The sequence below is a fragment of the Rhamphochromis sp. 'chilingali' genome (genome assembly GCF_963969265.1).
Source record: "Rhamphochromis sp. 'chilingali' genome assembly, chromosome: 1".
In the NCBI taxonomy this organism is placed as follows: Eukaryota; Metazoa; Chordata; class Actinopteri; order Cichliformes; family Cichlidae; genus Rhamphochromis; species Rhamphochromis sp. 'chilingali'.
The window spans coordinates 37,032,417-37,060,200 of record NC_137929.1 but is presented as its reverse complement, the minus strand read 5'-3'; the positions used below and the strand labels follow the sequence as shown (position 1 = coordinate 37,060,200).

Sequence of the window (27,784 nt, the reverse complement as noted above, 5' to 3'; positions counted from 1 at the left end):
TGTCAAAGTCAAAGGTGGGAGTAATTTCATCCTCTTTTCAAACGCTTTTAACAAACGCAGATAGACAGGGAGGCAGGTAGCATAGTGTGAAGGTGCATGGATTCATTCATGTATGCATGCATGCGCACATATATATGCAGGACCTGTGTGGAGGTGAGAAAACAAAAGGCAGCCTGCTACATTTTAAAGAAACTTTCAGGGGGGACACACACAGATCACCCGAGGCTCTTATCTCAGCAGCACCTCTGGGCTCTCGGTGCGACAGCTTTAATGTGTCCAAATGAATGGCAGCCACTATTCTTCTGCTGGATCGAGCTTTAAGAGACAGACACCTTGGGAGAGGAGCGGGCAATCACATTCACGCAAGTGTTTTCTTTAATGGCTCGGGCTATTTTCCATCTATTTTCTGCACTTAGATCAGCTGAAATCCCAGTTTCTGAAAGGGATGATGCTGACTATTAAATACGGCTGAAAGAGTGCCATTTCCTTTGACACGCAACAAGGTTTTTATAGACCTGGGTTAAACGGCATTTGAAAAATGCTTTTCTTTGTTTTTCTTTAGCTGGAAATGCAAGATTTAATGTTCGTTTACGATATAATCCTGACCCTCGGATTCCCTCAAGAAAATAAAACAAACACAAGCAACTGCTGTCGGATAGAGAGCTGACAGCTAAAGTTTTTATTTAAAATTTTCAAGGCAAGTCAGGCAGTGCTGGTTTGTTGTAAGACATCAAGGAGGCAGTGCATTTAAATACCGAAAGATGTAAAGATAAAATGGATTCTTTTAAAGTCAAACATGCGTAGTTTGCTCAATCATCTTTGGTCTATTGTCATATAAACCTGCAGTATCATAATAACAATAATAATAATAATAATAATAATAGCAACCAGCATGTCCTCCTCTCACAGCTGTCAGGCTTGGTGACTGATGAACAGTGCTGATGCTCTGATGCGAGAGTCTCTCTTCTCTCGGTTCTGCTTCAGCCTCCGGAGCACAGGGGCGCTGCCGCTCTCACCTGCCCAGGGAGCGTCGCCTGCCACTGGAACACACGGCAAACCTGGTTGGACATCTGCACAGAGATCACCGCATATTCATTTTAGGCACGAGTCTGAAAATGGGAGCTAAAGGGTGGGCTAAAACAACTGAAAGCAGGTAGAGAATAAAGAGGTTTTCTCTGATTAGGAAATATAGGTAAGTCAGAGGGAGCGAAATGGCTCTCGGCCTGAAAGGGAGCCAGTTATTTCTCCCTTTTGTGTCTGTATCTTTCCCTTTTAACAGTGAATTTGCATAACTTCTTTCCTTTTTTAAAAATAAGTGGATGAAGATCATTAGAAGTATTAATGCAAACAAATACTAAAAGCTGGCATCTAGAATTTCTCTCTTTTTTTTAAACTAATGAAAAACATCTAAAAGCATATGTCCTGGTTACATCCTGGTAGGCACTTTGCATTTGTAACTAACCTCCTGGTTGTAAGCCACCGACCACTCACATCTGCCCTAGACTCATGTGGTATTTGCGCTAACACTTTGAGTTTAATGAAACGTGTCACGTGCATTTATTTTTGGACGACTAAGTTATAATCATGAGAGCCATCAATACTACAGAAGGGCTGGCTCGCATACGTCTTCAACCCAGCAGCACAGAAGATCTTTAACCAATCAGCGTCACCTATTCAGTACCCTACCACATCTGAAATGTAGCCACAGTGAAGTTGACTTTTGACCTTTTTAGTTTTGTCACAAGCCGCTAGCGACATGGAGACAAGCGCAAAGGTGTCCTTAGATCTTGGTGCCAAGACGCCACCCACAGCAATCAGGAGACAAATGTCACTCCCAGCTTGTAATTTATGCACAGAAACCCTTCTTTATTAAACATTTAAATGCAGTGGGTGTGTTATTTTTGATGTGCATTGAACACACACATGCATTATTTTTCACTGTGCAGGGTTTATGATTTAATGGGTATATTTCCAACGCTAAGATAAACAGCAAGTGAACGCAAACCTAAACAGATGGTAAGAAATGGCTCACTGATGATCTGCAACACTGTCACTCCCACTTCCTCGCAGGTCTTGACCTATCAAACAGAACCCACTGCATTTCTCTGACATCATCAGCTTCAGACAAAACGGCAGGATCCGATGTCTTGAGATGAGAGCAGGTTGATATAAATGGTAACATCTTCATTGTTCTACACTATCAGACATTTCTGTGAAATTGTGTCTAGTTGGTAAATGAAGTCTCCATGTAAAGTCCAAAGCTGTTTTGTGAGGTCAGAGTAACGCTGACCTTCTGCCACCAAGTTCCACTCATCTTTGAGTCAAAGTGAATGTTTGTGCCCAATCTGACAGCATTTATGAGATATCAGAGTGGGACATATGGAAGGCAAATTAAACTGGCCTCTTTGAGCAGGGAAACAAATGCATCATATTTATATACAATAGACACAATTAACAAACAACAACAGTAAGACCGATCCACTTAACCCTTATAGTTCAGGTTAATGCGCCCCATTTTAATATATGACAAATATTTGAACAAAATCCAGATTGGAGACTCTGGTCTCCCCAACCTTATGTTTGAAATACCTGGCATAGAAATTATATGTGGTGCACATAAGCAACAGAGGACACACAGAAGTCACAGAATCAGAACTGGTGGCATGGTGGTGGAGTGGTTAGCACTGTCGCCTCACAGCAAGAAGACTGGTGTGTTTATCCTTGGTCGGGCTTTTCTGTGTGGAGCTTGCATGTTAAACCCATTGAAGCAGGTTTTCTCTGGAGACTAAGGCTTCCTCACACACTCCAAAGACTTGTTGGGTTAAATGGCGATCTAAATTGGTCTAAATGTGAGGTAAATAAAGAGCCTCAAGTGCACACAGTTAAAGTGTGACTTGTAGTTAAAAGACCTTTGAGTGTTCGGTAAGGCTAAAAAAGTGTATTCATCTGTTTGTGCTCGTGCCTTGCACCTGAAAGCACAAATAATGTAAGAAAACAATCTAATAAACAAATTAGAATCAATTTATTGTGATCTCATTGTAATTTAAGCTGATTAAAGAGTTCTAGAAGGTCATAAGATTATAAAGGCACCTGAGATGTCATTTCGCTGAGTGTGGGAACACATGCACAAAACCCAGCATTCGTTTTGGCAGCTATGTTTTCATGTTTTAGATAGAACAAAATCGGATATTGTGTGATAATAGATGCTTTTTTTCCAAAAACAAGTGTTGTAAAATCACTCTCTGTTCTTTGAAGCCTTAATTAAGCATGAATCATTCATGTATCAATGGCAGACAGGCCATTTATAATTAGCCAGCGTCACACTGTGAAGGTACAGGTATAGTATATGGTTAAGAAAACACCATGCTTGTCAGCGTACCCTGTGGTTGATTTGAGGGTGGTGGTTCCTGATTGTCTCCCATTGCTCTCCTCCTCCTCTGGAGCACCATCAGGAGCTCTGCTTCGCCCACATTTCGGCCAGTTCCCCTCCTGGATGGCACTCTGCGGAGGTGCTGACGCTTCATGTTGTCCTGATGTATTAAATAGTTAAAGATGGATCAAACACAGCAGATCAAGCCATGCATCGCTCACGGCTGTAAGGTTGTTTTTTTTCTTTTGCAACACAGATGTGACTTTCAGCCCACAGTGAAATTTGATTTTATAGTTATTACCAGCATTCCTTTCAACTCCAGGATGGCTGACTTTCTGTTGTCACTTTTCTGGTCCTGTAAGAAAAGTGTGGATTGCAAAAAAACAAATATCTGTCACTGACACAGATCACAGCTATGTTATAACAGAAAATGAAGAACGGCGGGATAACTGACCTTCCAGGAACTGTCGTCCTCCTGTGGGAAGAAGTTAGATGGTTATGAGACAGAGTTTATATTTATTTCTGCAGGCTATGCTTTTTTATCAGTTTCTTTGGAAAACACTCATATATCAAATGTCAATTCACAGTGCGATTTTTCTACCTGTATTCTCTTCATAGGTCTCAGGACGATGCCTTTCTTTATTCTCTCCATCATTTCATCCACTGCTCTTGCCTTCATGTCCAACAAGGGAGCTGCTTCTTAAGTAATGAAAATGAATATTGGTGCTGAGATTGCTTTCTTAGTCTTCTATGACAGTTTTTTTAAATCAGTGTGGTGTATTGTCCCTATTTTGACAACTTCCACTATTTAGGTATAACATTATGACCGCCTGCCTAATATTCTCCTTTTGATGCCAAAACAGTCCTGACCCATCAAGGCAGGGCCTCCACTAGACCCTGTAGCTGTGTTAGCAACAGATCTCACAAGTCCTGTAAAAAGTGATTTGAGGCCCCCATGGACTTGTTTGTCCAGCACATCCCACAGATGCCCGATTGGATTGACATCTAAGGAATTTGGAGGCCAAGTCAACACCTCAAACTCGTTGTTGTGCTCCTCAAACCGTTCCTGGATCATTTTTGCTTTGTGGCAGGACAGATTATCCTGTTGAAAGTGGTCACAGCCATCAGGGAGTTCTGTTAACATGAAAGGGTGAACATGGTCTGCAACAATGCTTAGGTAGGTGGTACATTTCAAAGTAACATTCACATAGATGACAGGACCTGAGGTCTTCCAGCAGAACATTGCCCAGTGCATCACACTGCTTCCGCCAACTTGCTTTCTTCCCATAGTGCATCCTGGTGCCTGGTGTTCCCCAGGTAACTGATGCACACAACTGGCCATCCATGTGATGTGAAAGAAAATGTGATTTCTCAAATCAGGCCACTTTCTTTCATTGCTCCATGCTCCAGTTCTGATGCTCACATGCCCATTGTTGGTACTTTCAGAGGTGGACATGGGTCAGCATGGACACCCTGACTGGTCTGTGGCTTTGCGGACCATACTCAACAAATTGTGATGCTCTCTTTCTATCAGAACATTTTCAGCAATTTGAGCTACAGTAGCTCGTCTGTTTAGACCACACAGGTCAGCCTTCGCTCAATGTGAATCAATGAGCCTTGGCCATCCATGAGCCCGTCACCGCATCACCGCTGTTCCTTGGACAGCTTTTGATAGACACTGACCACGGGAGTCTCTGAACACCCCACGAGAGCTGCAATTTTAGAGATGTTGTGACCCAGTCATCTAGCCATCACAGTGAGTCAAAATCACTCAAATCCATACGCTTGCCCATTTTTTCTGCTTCTAGCATCAACTTTCATGGTAAAATGTTCACTTGCACCCAAATATTTCCCACCTACTAACAGGTGTCATGATGAAGACATAATCTGTGCTATTTACTGCACTGTCAGGGGTCTGTGTATATTTGCGTGTTTTGTATGTTTGTTCCATCAAATGTTTTATGCAAAGAAGAGATGCTGTAGAATTACTGCCTGAAAAAAATTAAGATGCTTTCCAGGAACACAGGACATATATCAAGATGAGGGATCTCGTCGATAATCTAAGATTAAAGCAGAGTCCCTGTTAAATCTCAGTGCTTCATGCTGAAGGTTATGTTGCGTGTGGTTAGACGTACTGTTTAAATCATCAGCAGCCTTGGCACCATGTTTCTTCCTGCTCTTCAGGAAATCCTTAAAGCTAGCGGGAGGCAGAGAAAGGGATTATGTCTCTGAAATCAGTCGACCATTGAGTTTTACATATGGACATTTAATATTAAAACATCATCCTCACCAGAATAATCACAACCAACTTAACTCAGCTGATGTGCATTCAATATCTGAAACCATCCTGTGAAACTTAGACTTGTATTCTTAGTAGTAGACGAAGCTATGGCTTATGTTTTTCATACTTGGTAACAGTAGTGGGAGGCGGAGGAGGTGGAGGAGGCGGAGGAGGGAGAGGAGACAGTGGAACGAAGTCAGGAATGGCTTTCTCTCCTGGTTCATCACTTTTATCATCGCTGTTGAGTGTCTGTTGTAACTCTTTCACTAAAAAGAAAGAGAATAGAGAATGGGAAATAACAAAAGCTGATATGGATGAGCTGATTAAAAGTCTCTTTAATGCACCGGTGCTCAAACTGATGAGGCACAGGGGCACGCTGGAAGCGAATCACTGGTTGCACATCCGTTTGAAGGTGATGACCTCCAATCACTGCTTCAAGAGAACCTGAATATTTCTAAGACATCAGAAGACTTTTCTAAAATGTATTCCATGTCATGTACAGTTATTTTGTTGTGATAAGGTCGTATCTTCAGGTACAAGGGAGTACCTTCTTCCTGGAGCTGGGTGACCAAGCTGTTAGCGTCAGATAGCTGAGTTTCTAAAGTCTTCCTCTCCTCCTCGCTCTTCTCCAGCTGCTCTCTCAGGTTCTGCAGCTCAGAGAGGGCACTGCTCTCTTCCACAGCACTCTGGCTCTGTTTTAACTGATCACAGGAGAGCAGAGGCATGATGAAGATATCAGTTATTTCCACTATGTTCTGTTATCGTGACACTCTCAGTGATCACGTTTACCCACCCGGTCCTGGTAGTAGAGTTGTATGTCACACAGGGCTGTGCTAAGTTGGGATATCTGTTGCAGTACCTGCTCCAGCTGCACCTGCATTTTCAGGTCTGTCTCTGAGGCCTGGGCCGCCTTCTGCTCCAGGATCATCTGATGGGGGGGGAGAGAAACAAATGGAGCTTTGACAATTTCAACACATATTTGGATTCTTTGTTTCTAAGAAAATGGAAAAGAAATACATCACTGACAATGAACCATAATTAGAGGCAGTGGCGTGTCTAGAAAATTTTTGTTGGGGGGGCCAGGTAGGGGCACAGATTTGGAGAAGGGTGGCAGATTTAATTGGCAGATAATGTTTTAAAAAAAAATTCTACCAACCCTTAACCATAATTCAATAATCCTATAAACCTAATAACCAAATGCACTTTTAACTCTTATTAGAATGAGATTTTAACCACTACGGTGCAAAGTTTTTAGATACTGCGTTGATAAAGTACAAGAGATACAATCAGTGCTTTGTCAGTGTTTACTCAGCAGTCAAGGACAACAATATTTGCATAGTATTTTTACTGACATATAGTGCACATATGTTTTGGGCAAAAACATTTTTGAAAATTAAAATACGAACATTTGTAACAAACAATTGACAAATTAGCCAATGCCAATGCAAAACTTTATCTGCCTGTTAAAAAAAGAAGATAATCTTCTCACAAACTGGTGTTTGATTTTGAAACAGGAAAAAAGTGGGGAAACAACTGAAAAGACTAACATTTGAATGAAACCTGAAAGCAAGTAAATACTTTCTATGCTGCCTTATCGTAAACTTTGGTAATATTGATAAAGAACAACACTGGCTGATGATAAAATACAGTCAGCTGGCATGGTGACACTGCCAGTATTAACCTGCAGGGCTGGACTGGGACAAAAAAATTGGGCATTTTTACTACAGACCGACCCACCAGGTAGTAAAGCCATAAAGACTTTGACTGAAAACAAACCCTGTTGTGACAGTGATGTACAGTCTTGTTGGTACATGTATGATTTCTATACATTTTACGTCAGATAAAAACTTTGGTTGTAAGATTTAGATAATTATTTAATAAAAACTAGGTATTTTAAATGAGAATAAGAAAGAAAAGTATTTCTTTGTGCCCACCTTTCCCTGTTAATGCCCTACCTGGCCCCCTGGCAAAACTTTGCTAGACCCGCCCCTGCACAGTTACCAGCTGTCTGCTACATAAAAAAGGATCCTGGTGTTATTTGTCTCTCAGAAACAGTTCATAACTTCCCTTCAACTCATTCATGTCACCTAAAAGGTAAACCTGTTTCTCCATCACCTGTTCAGCTCTGATGATTCAGTAAGGACATCTCCTGGTTTCATCTTCATGTTTCCCTCTCACCACATATCTAAACAGACATCATGACCAGCAGCTTTACAGCTGTGGCTCCAGCAAACATCAGCTGATACTAGAAATTAATATTAAATACATTCTAACAACAGCCGATCAAGCTTAAACGTGCTGCTGTTGTTTAGCGCAACATCTGCTGGTTTCCTCTTTCTGGCGCAAAGTGGGCGATAAACAAGAGAGAAAAGCCGATCAGCTGATCATTGATCAGTTTCATGATTGAAGTAGCAACAGGAGAGGGAGGGGGAGAGAATGAGAGAAGAGGCAGCTGTGCAGCATAAAGACAGAATAAATCCAGCTTTGTGTCTTTTTTCCATTCTAGCTAAAGTCCGGGACAAACTGCGTCTCTTCTCAGCTCAATACGAAACGTGTAATATTTTCTCTGAATGAGGGACCATTCCATTTTTTTAAGGAGCCGTTGGCAACTCTACTAACCTTATGAATAAAATAAAGTTCACTATCAGTAACATCATAGCACCCACCCAGCTGTATAAAAACTCCGTCAAACTGGCTAGAACGCAGTATGAGTTATTGCAACTGACAGTAAAAAGTCAGCAACATGAAAATAAACTCCACCTAAACTTGGTTTATATCTGACCCAGATAGACTGCAGGTCATAACTTCTTACCTGAAGTTCAGTTCACCTGACACTCGGACTGGTGGCTGCTTCGGGGCTCTCCTCCTGCCTCCCCTTCCCTCATCCACCTGTTGCCTCTGTGGAAGCCCCGTCATAGCCACCACCAAACAACGGAGTTATTTCTACACATCGACCTGCATCTGGCCAATCCACCACCTCTCATTGTTCATGCCATTACAAAAAAAATAAAAAATAAGTCACTGGGGATATGCCCGGTATGCCCGATGGCCAGTCCAGCTATGTTAACCTGCAACCAAATCTGCAGCTCCATACAGCAATGTTACGACTTAGATTATATCTTATAACGCATAACTCTTATGTTAGCTCCCCTCTGTAGCATACTGTCTGAAATATTCCACAGCTGCAATAATTCTTTAAGTGTTATTTTTTTCCTTGGTATTCTAATTTCACCGAAGTTTACTAAACTCAACAAACTTGATATTACTTACCGGGACATTTATTCTGTCCTCATTTTCTTTCACCGAAAAATTGTTTCCTGCAGTGCCATCTTTCGCGCTTGGCTCTCCTACCTTTGCTAACGTGATGCGCATAGCGCAGAAGCAATGCTGCATTCACTTACACTCGGATATCTGAGCGTCACCGTGAAAACATAATCGGACATTTGATATTTGATTGAATTTTATTGTTTTGCCTTTGGGGTGGCACCTGGGGTGGCCAGTCTGGTTTGGGGGGTGGCCTGTGCCCCCCCAGGCCACCCCGCTGGACACGCCATTGATTAGAGGAAAGATGAAGTGAGATCTAAAGGACTGGTTGCTGATTGTCTCCCAGCAGGTGGTTGTCAAACCAGCATTTGACTGAACAATGACTTGGAAGCTTTGTTACGTATTACTCATCGGCTTCACTGAAGAGTAACGGCAATGCGAACAGGATTATTTTTCTGTGAGACAAAGCATCATTGTTCTCGCATTGTGACAAAAAAAAAATGTCAGACTTTGCCTTGAATCGTTTGGAAAATGTGCTTCTTTCTTCTCTGCTGTGGAAAATGAATACACCAGCTGTGCTTAATCATTGCTGTGTAGATCTCCTCAATCAGCAGAGTGCTCTTTTGCACAGGCGTTTGTGACATGTGTTAATGTTGTGCTAGTTGTGCACACAGTTATATAGGCAAAATGCTGGGTTTGAGCAGATTTGATTAGTTTTCGAACCAATAAGGGAGGCGCAGTTAGCACTGTTGTCTCACAGCAAGAGGCTTCTTGGTTTGAACCTTCTGAATGGCTGGAGCTTTCGTGTATTCAAACATTTTCCATGTGCCAGTTGTTTTTCTGGTTTCCTCTCGTCTCCAGCAATATGAGCATTAGGTTAACTGGTGATTGCAAATTGGCTGCAGGTGTGTCTCTCTGTGTTGACCATGTGACAAACCAGCAGCCTGGTCAGGGTGAGCTGGGCCCCTGTGATCCTCAAGCTCCTCTATCACTAACTTGGATAAGTGGTTAAGAGAAGTAATGCACATGTGTAGCCAAAAGAAGTGCAGAATGATCGTGCATCGCAATACTGCAAATGTTACTATTGATCTGATACAAAGTAAATACAAAGCCAGGATTGCTGATACCAATACCGATAACAGTACCGTAAAGACAGCTTATGTAGGACAGAGCAGTTTGTCATGATTTTTGAGCTGGATGCTAATTCTGAACGCATATTTATGACCACTAAATTTTCCACAACAATTAGCACAATTGTGTCGTGCTGGTATCGATCGAATACCAATACCAACATTGGTATCGGTGCTATCGATATTTGGATCGAGGAGCTCGCCTCTAATGCACACAGACTGTTGAATTAGACACAGGAAGGATCAGTCATTCAGAGAGAAGACAGAGACAGGAAATCAAGGCACGGGAGACGCGCAAGGAAAAGCAGTTGCCAAAGTAAAACAGGAAGTGGAAGCATGTAGGACAAAGAAAAGCAGGAAACAAAACATGATCAACGGGAAAAGAACAACAATGACATCAAAACCGAGATGTCATTACATTACATTACATGACCCCCATGTCATTTCCTGACATGGGGGTCCACAGCTGAGCAGCTGCTGTTGATATCATCTGTAGGTGGCACAGTACTTTGTCCACATAGTCTTGTAATGTGTTCCCCAACCAAAACACTGTGACACAAAAAAAAAAAAAAAAAGAAGTATCCTGACAGAGATAATTATAACCTTAGAGATGGTCTGGTGTGGTGGTGATGGTTAATTTAAATGACACAAATAGCCAGATCTAAAATAAAACCAGCTAAGAAAACCTGCTACGTGTTATTTTGTGTGTAACTGCCCCTAATACCCTTTAATTCCCCTCAAAACAATACAAGGGACGTGACCTCGGTGCACTCTGCTTATAATGGGCGTCTCTCTGATAGATTTTCTAGATTTTTTTTTTGAGAGCAGGTCCGTGATCAGAGAACAGGAAGTGTAAGAAAATGAGGTTTTCATTTCTGTGTTTTTACTATCGGGACAAACTGAAGCAGCAGCTTGGTGTCAGAGCATGCAGCACGAGGCTCCGCGCTGCAAATTACACCGCTTCAATCTGTGGGCTCCCTTTAGCAGAGACCAATTTTCGCACAGCAATTAGCACAATTATTTCATACATACAAACACACACACACACCCCGAGTACACACACTGCAACACAAAGGAACAAAGAAGCACACACAGAAAAAAAAAAGCTCCAAATCGTTTCCTGTTTGAGGCCCCCGCATCATTATACCACCGTGCATCACACAGGAGAGGTGTGAATGGTTGTTGTTTTCAAAACACATGAAAACAGACAAATAGTGGTGCACACAAGAGGCATTCAGCGCAGGGGGGTCTTTTACCATGAATTGAGAGTAAAGGGGCTGAATTGTGTGGAGAGTCGGGGGTCCTTTTCACAGGTAAGGACCCCTGTGAGGAAGCCTATTGTGCGCCTGTCCAGTAAATGGAGGAGGCTGCGCACAAAAGCGACAATTGCTATATGCTCGGCAAAACATAAAGGTGTCAGGCGAAGACAGGTTGTGCTTAAAGACCACTATTCTCCTTCGGCGGCAGTGATGACCACTAATTATGGTGCAGGGAGGGGCTAAATGGGAAGAGAGACAGCTTTTTTTTTTTGGAAAGAAAAGCCCTTCATTATGGGAGCAGCTGGGACTGCAACAACTGTGCTGTGTGTGTGTGTTTGTGTGTATTCTGCTTGGGTATGTGTGTGTGTTTTTTAAGTGAATTGATGTTTTTCGTCAATGTGTACAAGTGCGTGTGCGCTTTTGTCTTGTCTCTTCATAGAGGCGACACACATTTGACCAAAGTGTCGTCGGTGTGAGAAACGATGAATGGAGACCTCTTGTGCTGTCCCGCCACATCAGCTGCGGTGCGACAGCAGAAACGTGTGTGTGTGTGTGTGTGCATCCCCCTCCCTCCCCTTTCACTGGAGTGTCCGTCCGTTCCCCACACCCGCCCGAAGGTCAGCGCTAACACTCCTTGTCCCGTTCCTGTGGCACGACCTGTCACCCTCAGTATATATAGGTGTGAATATATGACAAAATGTTTTGTCCAGTGCTGAAAACACACACACACACACACACACACACACACAAATACATGCACGCGCTCGCACCTGGGTGGCTAAGACTTCAGCGTGTTGCCGGAGGCCCTGCTCCAGCTCCAGCTTCTGAGACATTTCTGTGAACTCATCGGTGACAAGCTGGGACACTGGGTGTGCACACGAGGGGGAGGGGGAGACACACAAAATAAATATTAATGACGAATTTATGATGCTTTTGATTTAGAAGCAAGCAGACTCCTGATTGCATAATGGTTTAGGGTGAATGTCATTTATGAATTAAAAATACACAATGTACCAAATATGGCTCAGATATGTCTATAAGATGGAAAAAAATTGCATAACTAGAGAAAAGTGGTGTGTGTGTGTGTGTGTGTGTAATTTCAGTGACATGCTCCTTTAATTGCACTCAAAAGCTGGACTGTTGTTACACTGAAAAATTAATGAACCACAAAAATGAATAATCTCAAGTCTGTTGATTCATGAAAGGATTTTTTAAGTGAATCAATAATGAAAGTAATCTTCAGTCTTCAGTCTCATCTAATCAGGACTTACCTCGTTTGAGTTTATTTACAGTCTTGCTTTGTTTGTTCAGTTTCCTCAGAATGGCCTCCTTCTCTGCAACCTCCAGAGCAAGCTACACACACACACACACACACACACACACACACACACACACACACACACACACACACACACACACACACACACAGAGAAAACACGAACTTCAACATTATGACATGTTATAGTCTTATGGTTTGATGATTTACATTTGTTTTATTGTAACAAAGAAGCAGCTGTAAGGTTCGCTTTCACAAAGCAGCCAGTCCCTTTGACTGTACATGAAAGATGGATGTCACTCGCTGGTTTGCAAAGTCTTGTTTTAAAGCATTGAGCTTTTTGAAACTGGACTCGATGAGCGAGGGCGGATCTGACCAACAGTTCTGAGTGCTGGGAGAGACGGCAGGTGTCACCACTCATTACAGCGTCATGCAAACCTTATTTTAAAGTTTCTCCAAAGAATCTGATTCATACTGTTTCAACATCTCCTTCTGAATCATCTTTGAGCTCCTGTGTGTGGTAAAAACTGTCAGAATCATGTCTTCAACCCGGCCACAGCAAAAGCACCAGGAGATAAAAATCAAAAAAGTGCACGACAAGCTCACACCAGCAGATTGCAACGGCCACAACGGGTGATATAAAAGGCTGTTTATTGACCTCCTGAACACTAATTGGAACCATAATTTGCTAAATGGACAACATGTATTATTCAATAAGACTTTAAACAAATGATTGAGACCATAGAGTGAAAAAGAGTTTACTCAGGGTCGGGGTAAAGGGAGCCACAGGCCATTTCCCCATTAATTCCATTACATTTCATTTTATAGCTAGATGAGTCGGCCCCTGCTGGCTATTAGAAAGAATGTAGCTTTAAGGCATCTTTACATACTGTGTTTGGTAGGATTCTTTAAGACAGGGGTGGGGGGTCTTGCAGGTTTTAGATGTGTCCTTGATCCAACACAGCTGATTTAAATGGCTAAATGACCTCCTCAACATATCTTGAAGTTCTCCAGAGGCCTGGGAATGAACTAATCATTTGAGTCAGGTGTGTTTGCCCAGGGTGATATCTAAAACCTGCAGGACACTGGCCCTCGAGGCCTGGAGTTCCCCATCCCTGCTTTAAGTGCTCAGACTCCACAAATATAAAAACACTGTCTACATTACCTGCTCTCTGAGCTGCGCCTGCTCACTGGTCAGATCCTCCACTTGTTGCTCCAGTTTAAGCTTCTCAGCCAGCAGACCGTCAACAGACGCCTGCAGCGCTGACACACATGACAGGAACAAAAAACAAAACAAAGCAAATAACAAGATTTCATTTTCTATTTTTTCCCATTCTAATTTCAAAATAGCTGTTTTCATATCATGGGTAGTGCCAGCTAACCTGTGATCTTGGCTTGACTCTCAAGCAGCAGCATCTCCTCGCTGCTGCTCCCTCCGGCACCATCCACCTTGTCACCATCCACCTCGTCACCATTAACCGCAGGGTCAATGGTCACATCAGGCAGGTTTTCAGGTAGTTCAGCGATGAGTGGCATCAACATCTGGCTCTTTCTCTTCAGGACTTTGTTCTCTTTGGTCACCTGGGGAAAAACCAGATCAAATAGAGATCTGATGATTCAGGTGCTGAAGAAAAGGAAAGGAAAGGAAAAAGAGTCCAGTAGTTAACAGACATACTTTGAGAGCCAGTGCCTCAGCGCTCTCCCTGCAGGAGCGCTCTATCTGGAACTGGATCTCCAGCACGTTGATCTCTTTCAGGAGCTGATTGGAAGCTGATAAAGAGCACAGTGGTCAGTCACGAGCTCTTCATATAAGCATACTGAAGAGGATACAATCATTCAGAAAACACACAAAACAAACACATTCATAACAATTTCCTGTGCGAAAGCTCCTCATTTGTTTGTCCCACAGTCCTGTCATTTAAAAAACATGTAAACAACGTTGATATTTGAAGTGAAGAGTCTCACCTTCCTCTAACTCCGACAGCCTGTGATTGGCTTCGTCCCTCTGCTTCTCCAGGATGTGCCACTGGCAATCAAATGTCAACCAGCAAAATGGAAGAAAGAGATCAATCAAGCAACGGCAAATTGACGCAGCTGATTTTCATTCACATTTTATTCCATTATCAGACAGCTGAGGCGCCAAATTACGTTTCAACGTAATCACGTTTATGCGCTTTTTAGACCATTTTGATTTGGCAATTTTGTTTAATTTTTGTGTCATTTCATTTTTATCCTTTCTCTATAATAGCAGGCTCTTGGCACACGGGGAAGATTTCTAAACCAGAGTCAGTCAAATTTTTCCCTTCCATCAAGCTAGCAGTACACCAGCCTGAGCAGGGCTCAGCGATCCCTCCTGTGAAAGGTGTCAGTCACATCAGTACCTGAAGGTCTTCCTCATCTTCGGAGGAGAAAGCACACTCTTCATCCGAGTCTGCGGGCAAAAACATGACACTTTATATTGTGAAATGGCACCTGAAAAAAAAGACACTGGCAGACAACCAAAGATCAGAATGAATAGAAGAGAAACTCCATGAGGTTGTTGTGCTCTGCGAGGAATACGGGAAGTGGAAATCACATGAGGAACCTTTAGAGGTTTTCGCTTTCCGTGGCCTGTGACTCACTGAAGTTTCCCATTGTTACTTCACTTTGTCCTACAGACTAAGGAGTCAGCAGTGTTGAAATCAAAGAAAGAATCCTCTTTCTTGCTGAGCGTCAGATCAGAATAGTCATTCCTGTTGCAGCACATTACCTATGAAACCAAAACTACTACACTGCTTGTGCAGGTTAAACAACACGTGTAGCAGCACCTCCAAAAGTCACAGATTAATCCCTCATATGTCTTTTGTTTAAGCTGTTTAAAAACTGAGGCGTAAGAAACTCACTGCCAGAGAGGCCGGCTCCAAAAGCAAGTCATTACCAACAGACCCTCACATTAAAATGCTGAGTTTTAAAGCAGAAAAAATGTTCCTCATTTCTGTACGACTTCATGACAGCTGTGCGGGGGTCAAAAAAGATTTAGTTGCAATGAGATCAAAAGTGAAATTTTAGCATTATTTTATTTTACACAGTCGAATTTAGCTGGTAACAAAAGCTGTTGTAAACAATCAAACACAAAAAATGTGCATCAACTAGAAAACCTACACAATGAACATCCTCGCAATGTAAATTTTTTTTATTTTTCTGACGTTTTAAACGCTGAAACTTTTATTTAGCTCCTTCAGCACCTCTTTAGGGCCAGATTATTGAGTCTTACCTGCAGCCGCAGTGTCCTCATCCTCATCTTGTACCCACATCCTGCAATGCTTTCAACTTTTCGCTCTTTAGTAAACAAAAAAAAGAGCTACACGTTCCAGCACACACACAAAAACACAACTTTCTCCTGAACAGCTTTATTATGAAAGAAGCAGAAGGGAATTTCAGCTTAAACCCTCCCCCACTTCCAGGATTCGAAAAAGAGGAACCTTCCCCTGGCGTACGGCCGAAAGCTTCTTACTAATCACAAGACCACGTCTCCAGAGTTTATGAAAAGGATGAGATTATATCTTAATGCAAATAATGATGCTGGATATTACAGATAACACCCCCACCCCTCCCTTTTTGTTTCATATAATATAAAGGGGGAAAATCCATGCATGTGGTCTTTAAGGGAGGACACTGTCTCTCTGCTGCACGATCAACGTCACTCAAGGAGCTGAGGCAAAGGCAAAGCTGCTTTCACTCCTCCATCAGCATCTGCACTCAGAGTTCATGACCTCTGAGGCATCAGACATCTGCCACAGGAGCCACGTTTCTGCGTAATAATTCAGGAGATGACAACGATGGGTGGGAGCATGATGGTGATGCTGATGACACGTATTTCTCTACTGTGAATCATACAGAAACTTCTCATTTCTGAACCCTCACTCCTCTTTTATTCAGTCTTTATTAATTCCATAATTACAGCTATTATTGTTGGAAGAGAGTCAAATAATGCTCCAAGAAGCCAGCTTGTGAAATAAATTAGCAAAGTGTCCACTGGCTTCTTTATTTTATGTCAATTAAAATCAGAAAGTAGTTTCTCTTTAAATCCCTCGACACGCTGGCATTCATCATTTCCAGCACAAACACTGGGACAATGATTATTTTCAATAATTCCTGATGAAAGCAGGACGCTAATCAAAGGATCTCATTGAAATGCTTTTCAATCACTTTCGGTGCGCATATGCAGCTCAAGTACAGAGATCTGCTGTGGTTCACTGCAGAGGGACATCCTTGTCGTCTCTCTCTCAGTGTGTTGCTCTCTTTACAGGCACCACCTGAGCACCAAGCCCTCCTCCAGCCTGTCACCCTGACCTTTACTAATGATTTTTCACCATGCTAATAAAGGTGAAATTGTCACTTAAGATTAGCCGTTGTCTGGTGTTTCTCACAGTGTGCATCAGTGTCAGAAAACCTCATTAAAAACCAGAATATTTAATCTTCTGATTAAATAGAGACAGATTAGAAAACCAGCAGGTTTTATTTTTCATCCAAAGAGACTAAACAAGGATGGCTTTGGGTCTCACTCAACCTTTGGTCCTGATATTACTCATGTTTCTTTGTTTTACTTTTTCTGTCATTTGTCAAACATACGAGGAAAAGTTGTTACAAAAAATGTGCAGGACAGTTTTAGACATAAAAAGCTGAATCCTGTGATTTGGTGAAATGCTCCTTTACTAGTTTACTAATCAACATGTAATGATTATTTATTATAGCAGGTTATTTTAGTTCATATTATCTAATAGAATAAAGCTGGGTTGAAAGCATGACCAACAACGACTTCAAGCATTTAAAACTATCTTCTGGGAGTCGACGTTCGTATAATTTAAAACGACCCAACTGGCAACTCTGGTCTGATCTCCTAAACACTCAAATTTTAACCAAGAAATTCAACACAGTGTCATCATGAGCAGATAAAAGTGTTTTCACAGGAACTGTAACGCCTGCTGTGAGCATCCCCATGTAAAGACAATAAACGACAACATAACAAAATACACATGTAAGAATATCCCTCAATAACTTAATATACAGTTATTAAGATTTTATATTATAAAATACAAAAAAAAAAAGAAAGTAATGGCATTATACAATAAATATTTTTAGGAGTACTTTGTAAATAAATAAGAATGTTTTAACCAGATTTTCAGGCCCAACGCATCTGAATACTTTATATTTGCAAGTCCGAATTTTTAGACTGAAGCATAATAATAATAATAATAATAATAATAATAATAATAATAATAGGGGTCCACAATTTTCCCATCAAACAGTTTTATGAATGCAGCATTTTTTATTATTTATGTCAGTTATTATGCTCTTTGTTCACTGAATGTCTTTATTTATTTAGTTATTTATTCATTTATCCTCGTTGACAGTCGTATTTTTATATTTCTGCTATATTAAACCTTTTCATTCTTTCACTGGGGTAAAGTCACAGTGCTTCATGCTGTCAGCTGTGTTTCCCAGCCTGCATGTGTGCAAGAGCTGGAAAGTTTTCTATTTTAGGTTCGAGCTACTGGTTACTGGCCAGAGCTGTGAAAGGCCGCTCAGGTTTCCTCTTAACAAATCCAATAAACAGGTTATCACTTAAAATCAATCGGACTTGATTCTCACAGAGCGAAGTTATAGCAGCACCTGCGTTTTGAGAGTGTTGACGGATGACACTTGATGCCACCCCGTGAACAGCTGACTAAAACGCGACATTTTTAACCCTGAACACGGCGGCGTGTTAACTAACAGATTCTAACCAACCCCGAGGAGAGCAAGCTGTTCGTGCTGCTTGTGAAAAGTTACTGTCAGAAGTGGGATTCGAACCCACGCCTCCAGGGGAGACTGCGACCTGAACGCAGCGCCTTAGACCGCTCGGCCATCCTGACTTAGGTGATAGCGCAAGTTTTAGAAACGGAACAGTGCATATATGATGATGGGACTTTCCCACGATTCTGCCTGTAGCGCATTTAGATAAAAGACAATGAAAGCGTCAACAGAGCCGCTCCTGTGAAGATAAGGAAGCGAAAGTTCAAGTTGCTGCTCGTTTACCACGTGATAGACACGCTCGCTCTCAAACCTGCAGCCGTTTGACATTTACCTCGACGGTGTAATGTGACAGTGTAACTGCCGCTGCTTACACAGCAGAGGTGGGCAGATCGATAGCATCATACCTGCACCTTATTAGTTCTGGATCGATACTAAACTTATACTATCAATATTTATTTCAGTCCTTTAACATCAACATGTAGCCCACTGAACTGTGTTACAAAGATATACATTAATTTATTTGGAAATCAATAAAATGTACCTCAAATATCAATGTGTTTTATTGTTTTAAATAATTATTGTTGAAAGTAAAAATCACAGTGATTTAGAGCTCGTTAAAATGCGTTCAGAATATTTGCAAATAAATGATGATTCATCAAATAATGATATCAGTGATACTGGCCTGTACTGCTTCCAGCTCTGAAATATTCCAGCGCAATACACGTGGAGGTTGGATGCTGTAGTCTGCATCCAGCTGTGAGTTTGTGCTGTGTGTTCCAGCCAATCACAAAACAAAACTACAAAACTTTGAACAGAATACAGGAAATGAAGCCAACGGCTAGTTTAGAGGCTGATGTGAGTGGTGATTTAGACCTGACCACTTTCCTGTCATCCAAAAAATAGATAAATGATTCATTATTTCCCCACAGGAGTTCAACTCGTTTTGCAGAGAAGGTTTCGCATCACTGAGACCTTGGATGGTAATTCACATAGAATACCACTTGCAGTGGCCTGGTCAGGTCTTTTAGAAGCAAGGCAATAAAGTATTATATCTTGCATGAGACACTAAAAAGATTGAAAAAAAGACTGCATAAAGAGTATCTAAAGAACAAAGCAAGGAGTTGAACAGAGTGTCTACGCAGTAAAAATAGTATGCCCAATTTTAATGTAATTAAAGTGCTCGGTTTAATTAAAGAATGTGTCATATGCAGGTTGCACTCGGGTTAAAGAGGGCTATGCTCATTATTGCTTTATTCATAATTAATCAGGTAGGTTCCACTGAGCTCGAAAGGGAGACACTGCCACGGTGAAAGGCATGAAACAATAATAGAGATCCAATTAAAAAAGCAGCGTCTTACTAAAAATTTTAATTGCTCTTTAAAGCCGTTACGAGTCACCGGCTCTCTCTCACTCAGGGGATTAAAGTTTTTCTTCACGGAGGCAGAGATCATGGTGATTTTGCGAGTCTTTGTGAGCATCCTCTCCGTGATTGGCTGGGGCACCACACATGCCTGCCATCCTGAAAATCTCAGTCCTGGCAACACCGCCCTCATCTGCATCCGCTCCCATCGACTGTGCTGTTTGAAAAAGCAGAGGGTCCACGACGTTCACGTGGGTTAGGATACAACACCACACTGAGGTGATCACTGGGGGTTTAAACACCACTGATCTGATATAGGTGGGGGTGTGGAGGCTGTGATTATCTGCTGGTTTACATACATCATGTTTGTGCTTGAAAATGAGCTGAATCTGAGCAAAAGGGAAAGATTTAAAAAAAAAAGGAAAGGGACACACACATTTACACAAATGCTCCCACTCACCTGCTCCAGCTCCGGGGCCCGCTCAGTACTAATGACAGCGTGATTGGATTATCCAGGCTTTTAGCAGTACCACGGCTGGAGATAAGAGGGAGAGATGCTAACCCACAAAAGGTCAGGCTGGGGTCAACAAGAGGTCAGCCGGGTTGTGACCTGTTGCGTTAGGACAAGGCTTTCGGCAGGAAGGCAGCAGAGGGAGGGAATGAAACATTTTAAGAGACAAATAGTAAGAAGGAAATGTTTTTTTGGGTTGCTTTTTTTTTTAGCAGAACAATGACAGATTAGATTTCTGGGAATTCAGAGAGGAGGATGCTCCGACCGCCGAAAGGGGAGAGGGAGCAAAGATGGAGTGTGTTTGCAGATGGGAGACGGGATGCGTTGTGACAGAATAGCCTCACAGACACTGCTGGCCTCCTGGTGACTCCACTGTACTCGGCAAACACAAACAAACAAACAGGGAAGCCGCCACCAGCTCCACCGACTCTCTCTGATGTGAGACTTCCCTTTTTTTCTTCTTCTTCTTCATCCTCGCTCACATTTTCTCCCATCCCTTTCATAAAAATCTGCGTGCAAACCATTACATTTGTGTCCAAACACACACACACACAATCACCTTCAGCAGAAGAACATAATTTTCTATGACCCTAAACTACCCTTTGACCATCTGGTAGGAGCCAGAAGGGATTAATGGGATATTAGGATTTGGGCCACGTGTACCACTTGATGTTATCATGGATTTGTGTGCATTCATGGAACTGTGCTATATAATCCGCTACTACACACTCAGAAAAATAAAGGTGCCAACTGGAACCAAAAGTGGTTCTTTAGACTGATGCCATAGAAGAACCTTTTTTGGTGCCACAAAGAACCTTTCAAACAATGGTTCTTTGAAGAACCATTTCTTTCAGTGGTTCATTGAAGAACCTTTAAAGGTGCCCCAAAGAACCATCAAGAAATGGTTCTTTGGGGCACCTTTAATGGTTTTTCAAAGAACCTTTTTAAAAATGGTTCTTTAAAGAACCTTTTTTAAAAAGCTCCTTCAAATGGTTCTTTAAAAGAACCATTTTAAAGAACCTTTTTTGAGTGGTTCTTTAAAAAACCATTTTAAATCTTTCAAAATAAAATGCATCATAAATTGAATTTGAGTAGGGTAAAATAAATACGAGCACAGCATAGACATATATTAATGGTTTATTGTCATTTTGTAGTATACCAAAAGACAAAAAGGCATTTTAACCCTCAGCACAACATCACTACTAATACATGTCACATATTAGTGTTTTAAACAGTAATAATTAAATATATTGGCTATACTATAAATAAATATATATAAATACTATATCTACAGATAACACAACAAATAATACATGTATTGTTTAATTAATAAAACATCAGAAAGTGATAAAACACATTAGAAATAGCAATAGCTTCATAACAGACCAATAAATCAACACATTTTCATCAGCAGATGTTTGCATGTTCAGTAAAAATATTTCAACAACAAGTTTATGATTAAAATGATCAATGAACTTCAGCCTTACACTATGTAATGTACGTTTCATGTTGTACTGTTGTACTCATGGTCCTTGGTTAGTCCAGTTTAGGATAATGTCTCTGACGTATGTTTCATATCAAACATATGTCATATCAAAACAAGCCCACACCTGCAGTTGTTTCAGTTTTTCACTGGTGTTTCCTGTCAGCTGGTCAACCTCTCAGGCGGACATCCATATCAGCCAACCAAACGACAAGTTCCTCCCTTTGTGCTTCAAATCCCTCTCACTCTGAGACAAGGAGCTGAAAGAGAGAGAAAAGAGTCAATTATAAAGAAGAGAGAAAAGTGAAACCCTCCTCAGAAGGTCTGACTCGCATACCTGCAGTTGACCTGTGATGGACTCCAGTTTGGCGTTCACGTCATCCCTTGCTGTTGCCAGTAGCCGAGTCTGCAGGGTGCCCTGGAAGAAATGAGTTAATGTTCGACTCCTCCTGGTCAGGCTCTCCAGCTGGATGAGCCGAGGTCTCCCCTCTCGCCGCTGCCTCTGAACACAGAAACACAAATTGCATCTGAAGCAGGAGGTGCAGATTTTTTTTTGCTATTCTTTTCTAAATCCAGGCTAGATCACGTGGAGGTATTTGGAAAACTTTTTTGGCCAGTGGACGACTGTTGTCTTGCAGAAAGTCAAATCAAACATATGCGATACACAATCAATTCACAAGAACACATAAAAAATAAGTCCAGTTCTTGCCTGATTTCAAGTGAAATCTGCATCAAAACAGGGTGACAGAAGTAAAACGAGTGCACAAAGCCTCACTTTGTACAAGCCTGCTATTACAGTTCTCCTCTATGCAGACGACTTTCCTGTTTTCAAGGCACAACTTGGATCTGCTGTACAAATCTTATGGATACACACTAAATGAAACAATAGTGTGCACGACTCCAGATTCTGATCCCTCATCCTAATATGGTCCCAACATAGCAACAGCAATAAAGCAAATATTGAGGCTTCAAAATACAAAGTCCATAAACCAATGGCTGACGTGGGTTTTATCATAAGGGTGATAAATATACAGATTTCAGTCTGTCTCAGAGATTTGATGTTCATTTACCTGCAGATGCACTATACGTGCCTGTTCCATGGTTTTTCACAACATTTTGCACATCACTATTTAATACAGGAAGTAGGTGAACTAAAACAAGTCATCGTTCTTTGTGAGAGGACCATATTAATGAAACAAACCTCAATGACATCATAGGGAGCCCTAAAGATGCTCCTGCTGCTTCTCTTCCTCCTCATCCTAAGCTTCCTTCTTCTTGTCCTCGCCTTCCATCCAATTGTAATTCAACCTAATTGTGTTTCTCCCCCTCCTCTTCCTCATTTTGTTGGAGCTGTGAACACAATTAATGTGAATCTGGATTAATTTGTGCAAACAAGAAAAATCTACAGCTTTTTGGTCAGAGGTGCTCTTGTGATTTAAGCCGGGTAGAGTAGATTTATGTGTTGATGCTACCTGCTTCAGCTCTGGCTGCTGAGTGATATTTACACCCTGGCTGGATTACAAACTTTAACCATGTGCTGAACTTTGGCCCAGCGTTGATACCTCTTGTTAGTATAACGACCTCTTCTTAGCTTGTATGTATGATGTATGATGGTGGATAAATGAAATATACAAAAAAATTAACTATATTACAAAAGAACATCTATCTTGGAAACATCAAATGACCGGAGCATAACTTGTCAACTAGTCCGAAACTAAGTTATGCAGGAACAGTCAAAGACACACCTTCTCATGTTTGAAACCATTGTTTGAAAGGTTCTTTGTGGCACCAAAAAAGGTTCTTCTATGGCATCAGTCTAAAGAACCACGTTCTATTCATTTCTATATAATTCGATTAGACAATAAAGAGTTATCTAATCTAATTATTCATTCAAAACTCTTATGCATAGCTGCATTTTATACAGCTCATACAGAATTCAAAGTACAGGTTCATGTGAGTATTTAATGTACGGCTCAGATCTACAGGATTTCAGAGTTTCTAGATCAGACACAGAGCTCACAACAGGCTTCAGGCACGCAATTGAACCACATATTTTAGAAGCCAAAGGTTCAAATTATCTGGGAGCAGCTTCACTTAATTATAACAGTGGTTTTGTTAGGAAAACAGTTTCTGTATACCGGATACTAAATTGCGCTGACCTCAACGGCTAACGTATCTAGCTAATCGCTACTGTTAGCACAACATCAACAGCAAGCTACAATGACGAGTAACAAAAACAAAACAGTAATAAGGTTTTAATGAAAATGTTTTACCTTTTCTAACAGTCCCAGAATCCACAGCTTCAAAGTCCAGCAGGTACTGAAGACTGTTATCCGTTTCGCTGTCACCGTCCGTGAGTTTTTTTTCCCGAAAGGTCAAGGCCCGCCGCTCGCGCACTCTGTCTGCGCATGCGCATCCCAACGACTGACCCCCTCCGTCCGCTCCCGGGAGGTTATAGTATGACGTGTTCTGACGTCACTGTCTCTCTCCCTGTCATTTATTTGGCTCGAAACACATATTAACAAATTGCTCAGTGATGAACAACTACTCAGATCATTTACCTAATCAGTGTGCTTTGTCAAAACGAAGTGTGTGTTCATTACACTGACATTCTGTTCTGCAATTGTTATTTACTTGTATTTCATAATTTGACTTTACATACTGCTGGGTGGTTTGTAAAGTTTACAATAACTAGTATTATCATTATGCTATATTTTCAAAAATATATAATAATCTCAAAAGTAATGCCTTGGAGTAGAAAATAGAATAGAATAGAATAGAATAGAATAGAATAGAATAGAATTCAACTTTATTGTCATTGCACATGCACAGGTACAGGGCAACGAAATGCAGTTTGCATCCATCCAGAAGTGCTTTAGTGATATAGATATATTATATTACATATTATATATTATCCATTATAGTAATGCTTTATCAAAATTTATAACTAAAGTACAGTATTTGAATGTGTGTATTGTGTCTACTGTTTGTTAACTCACCATATTCATAATGTGTTTGTGGGGTTAGGGGTGTGTGTGTGTGTGTGGGGGGGGGGGTTAGGGTCTTTAGGCTTTGGCCCCCCACCCCTGCCACCAGTATATTTTTAAGCAAATATTTCTAGCTTTTATTTGAATATTCAGTTTCCTACCATCTTCTCTTAAAGGGTAATTGCCAGGTATCCCGTCCTCTCCCTTCGCACACACATGCACACAAAGAAAACACACAGTATAATTCACAGCCTCATTATAGTGAATAAATATTTATGCCATTTACACCATCAAACTTAGATTGCTAAGGATGAAGAACCTTTTGTTCTTTAAAGAACCATTTGTAATAGCTGAAGAACCATCCACAAAATAAAAAGGTTCTTTGACGTATGATGGTTCTTTAAAGAACCATGAAGCCATCTGAAGAACCATTTAAGAACCATAATTTTTCTGAGTGCACTACTGTCGTTGGACACAAATGTTTGCAGCTGCAGGTGTGAGTGAATGAGTCCAGTTGGCTCTGACTAAGAATAGCTGCCTGTGAGTCAGCTCCCAGCGGGGCGATTCGTTTCTGCATTAGTTCAGACCAGAGGATGTCGACCGAGTCTATTAGAGTGAGTAAATGACAATATTCTCCTGTGATTAGGCCCCAGCATGCATTACACACAAACACAGACACATACTGAGAGAAAATACTCAAAATGTAAGTGCAATATATATGCGTGAACTATATTGCTCATGCTGATCACTTTAAAGACGACCCGGGTTCAAAAGTTCAAAAACGGGCAAATCCAGCTCTCAAAAGGGAGCCGACTATTACACTAATGTCGGTTTCCTGGCTCTCGTTTTCTATTCCATTTTATCATCTGTTGTATTAGTTATCCCTCGCTCTATTGTTTATGAGATGGGGCGATTAAACAGGACTAAAATGTTGGTCCAATTTTGTGTTTTTCATCTTTTCATGTTCGCAGACACACAGATTGCTTCTTAAGATGATTACGAGTTGCATATTTTTTGTTTTGTCAGAAATATATAATAGTAGCATTTATGAAAATAGGAAAATCCTTTTCACAATACAAAAAATAATTATTTTTTACAAAAAAAAACAATTTTTTTTGAAAAATTTCATCACTACTGAAACTTACATATGATTTCATACATGATACCAAAGTTGTTCCGCCTTACTAGATAACATATGATGTTAAAAAACGGACAATGAAATTTAAAAAGTGATTAAAATTTTGTTTCCCTCACTGTAAATCACTTTTAGTTGAATTAAACTACGTTATATGTTTGTCCAGCCTTGGGACAAAGAAATATAGTCTTAGCACATATTTAAGAAATGCATTTACATGATACCTTCCTTCAAAATATAATAACATCAATAAATATTTAGATTTTTTTAAAGTAGATAATTTGTGTGTTTTTCTCCAAAATGAATTTGTAACAATTATATATATATATATATATATATATATATATATATATATATATATATATATATATATATATATATATATATATATATATATATATATATATATATATATATATATATATATATATATATTTTGTAACAATTATATATATATATGTGTGTGTGCATGTGTGTATGTGTGTCTTTTAGCTGCGTCTTTAGATTTTTCCCCCTGTGCTCTGTAGGTGTCGCTCTAACTCTGATCTGCCACCTGTTGCTCTGCTTTTTCTTCCTCAACAGGTTCCCCTCTGCTGATTCTCTGCTGAGCCCCAAATCTCAAAAATAAATAAATAAATAAAACATGAAAGTCACATATTTAATCTTCAAAATGTTTGGAATCTAACATTTTGACTCTGCTTCCACAGTCGCTTTTGCTTCGCTGTGAGGCCACAGTGTGTAAATTCTGCCTTGATATTAAGTTGAAGACTGAGGAAGAAACAACGCGTCAGTCACTGTACGCCCAACGACCTTCCAGACACGGTGTCAGAGTCCTCCATTGTTGGCTTTTACCCTGTCTCCTGTAACAGCAGCTACATCACCGTCTTACAGTGATGATGTCAGAGGGGAAGCGGCCTGCTGAACCCGGCACAAAGTGGCACAGACGGCCGATCAGCGTCCCCGGGTCATGTCAGCAGAGGATGCAGGCTGTCTGGTCATGATGGGCACACAGTGGCACTGTCTGCAGCTGAACACACACTTATACTGTGTGGGGGAGAATTATTTTTGAATGTGGTGCACAGCATAAATTAGCATAGATTTAATAGATTTTAAAAAATTTATAAAAAGCTTTTAAAACATCTTCATCATGATCTCATCTTCTGCTTATTTTCTTGAGTTCTCAAAAGCCCTGAGCTGATTTGTTTGCACCTTTGCAGATGATCATTTCATGACAATTAACAGAAATAACACTCATTTTTCTGTAGAAAATTGCTTCCTGCTGACTCATCAGGGTCAAGGGTCAAGGTTGGACATAATTAGCTTTATTTAGTGTTATTTACATGCACATGGGGATCCTGGCTTTTAGACTGAAGGGCTCCAGGATTTCTGCATTTCAGCTGGATGCAGTGATGAAGCAAGATATTTTTAAATCAACGTATCTTTCTTTTGTTCAGTGTGTAGCTGTTAAATCTCTAATTCAAATTAATTAGAGACCCAAAGCACTCCCCCCCCCCCCCCCCCCACCTAATTATAGTTGATTAGGATTTTTTTTGTTTTACATCACCTATGCTGTATAAAAATCATACTTGAAGCTGATAAGACTTTGAATTTTAGTGTTAAGGGGAGGACTCAAGGCAGGAAAAAAATCTGTATTCACCGGAGAGGCCACACCCTTTGTCTCCTAGAGCGTCCATCATACCATCACTCATCCAGTTTGTTCCTTATTAGGCAGACATTTCTTTACACACCTGATTTTTCTCCCTCCTCTTATTTCTTTTGTCAGCTGAGAAAATTTTAACCTTACCTTGCATTCCCCATTTCTCATTTCTTTTCTTTTCTTCTTCATGTCCACGTGTCAGGTATTCCTTTTTTTCTTCTCTCTCTATCCAACTTTTCTCTTCCATAAGATAAAAGTATTTAAAGTTCTTCCTCAAACTTCCCCAGTGTTTCCAT

At 40.8% G+C, this 27,784-nt stretch overlaps 1 protein-coding gene across 6 annotated transcripts; it reads right to left on the bottom strand.

The window, feature by feature from the left end:
• Positions 1-570: 570 nt before the first annotated feature.
• shtn2 (shootin 2) lies at positions 571-27,784 on the bottom strand. Of its 6 annotated transcripts, none has more exons than XM_080894350.1 (18): positions 27,636-27,784; positions 15,834-20,344; positions 14,962-15,011; positions 14,546-14,606; positions 14,256-14,350; positions 13,963-14,161; positions 13,746-13,843; positions 12,576-12,657; positions 12,075-12,169; positions 6,445-6,579; positions 6,199-6,352; positions 5,779-5,917; positions 5,506-5,567; positions 3,972-4,069; positions 3,825-3,845; positions 3,672-3,725; positions 3,380-3,530; positions 571-1,070 (listed from the first exon to the last, which is right to left on the bottom strand). In XM_080894350.1, the coding sequence occupies exons 2-18, from the start codon at positions 15,871-15,873 to the stop codon at positions 913-915; spliced, it is 1,692 nt and encodes a 563-aa protein (XP_080750476.1). In that variant the 5' UTR covers positions 15,874-20,344; positions 27,636-27,784; the 3' UTR covers positions 571-912. The 6 variants fall into 6 exon arrangements, with proteins under 6 accessions (XP_080750476.1, XP_080750477.1, XP_080750472.1 ...); XM_080894351.1 differs by lacking the exon at positions 27,636-27,784 and having other exon boundaries at positions 15,834-19,932; positions 20,176-21,013; XM_080894346.1 differs by lacking the exon at positions 15,834-20,344.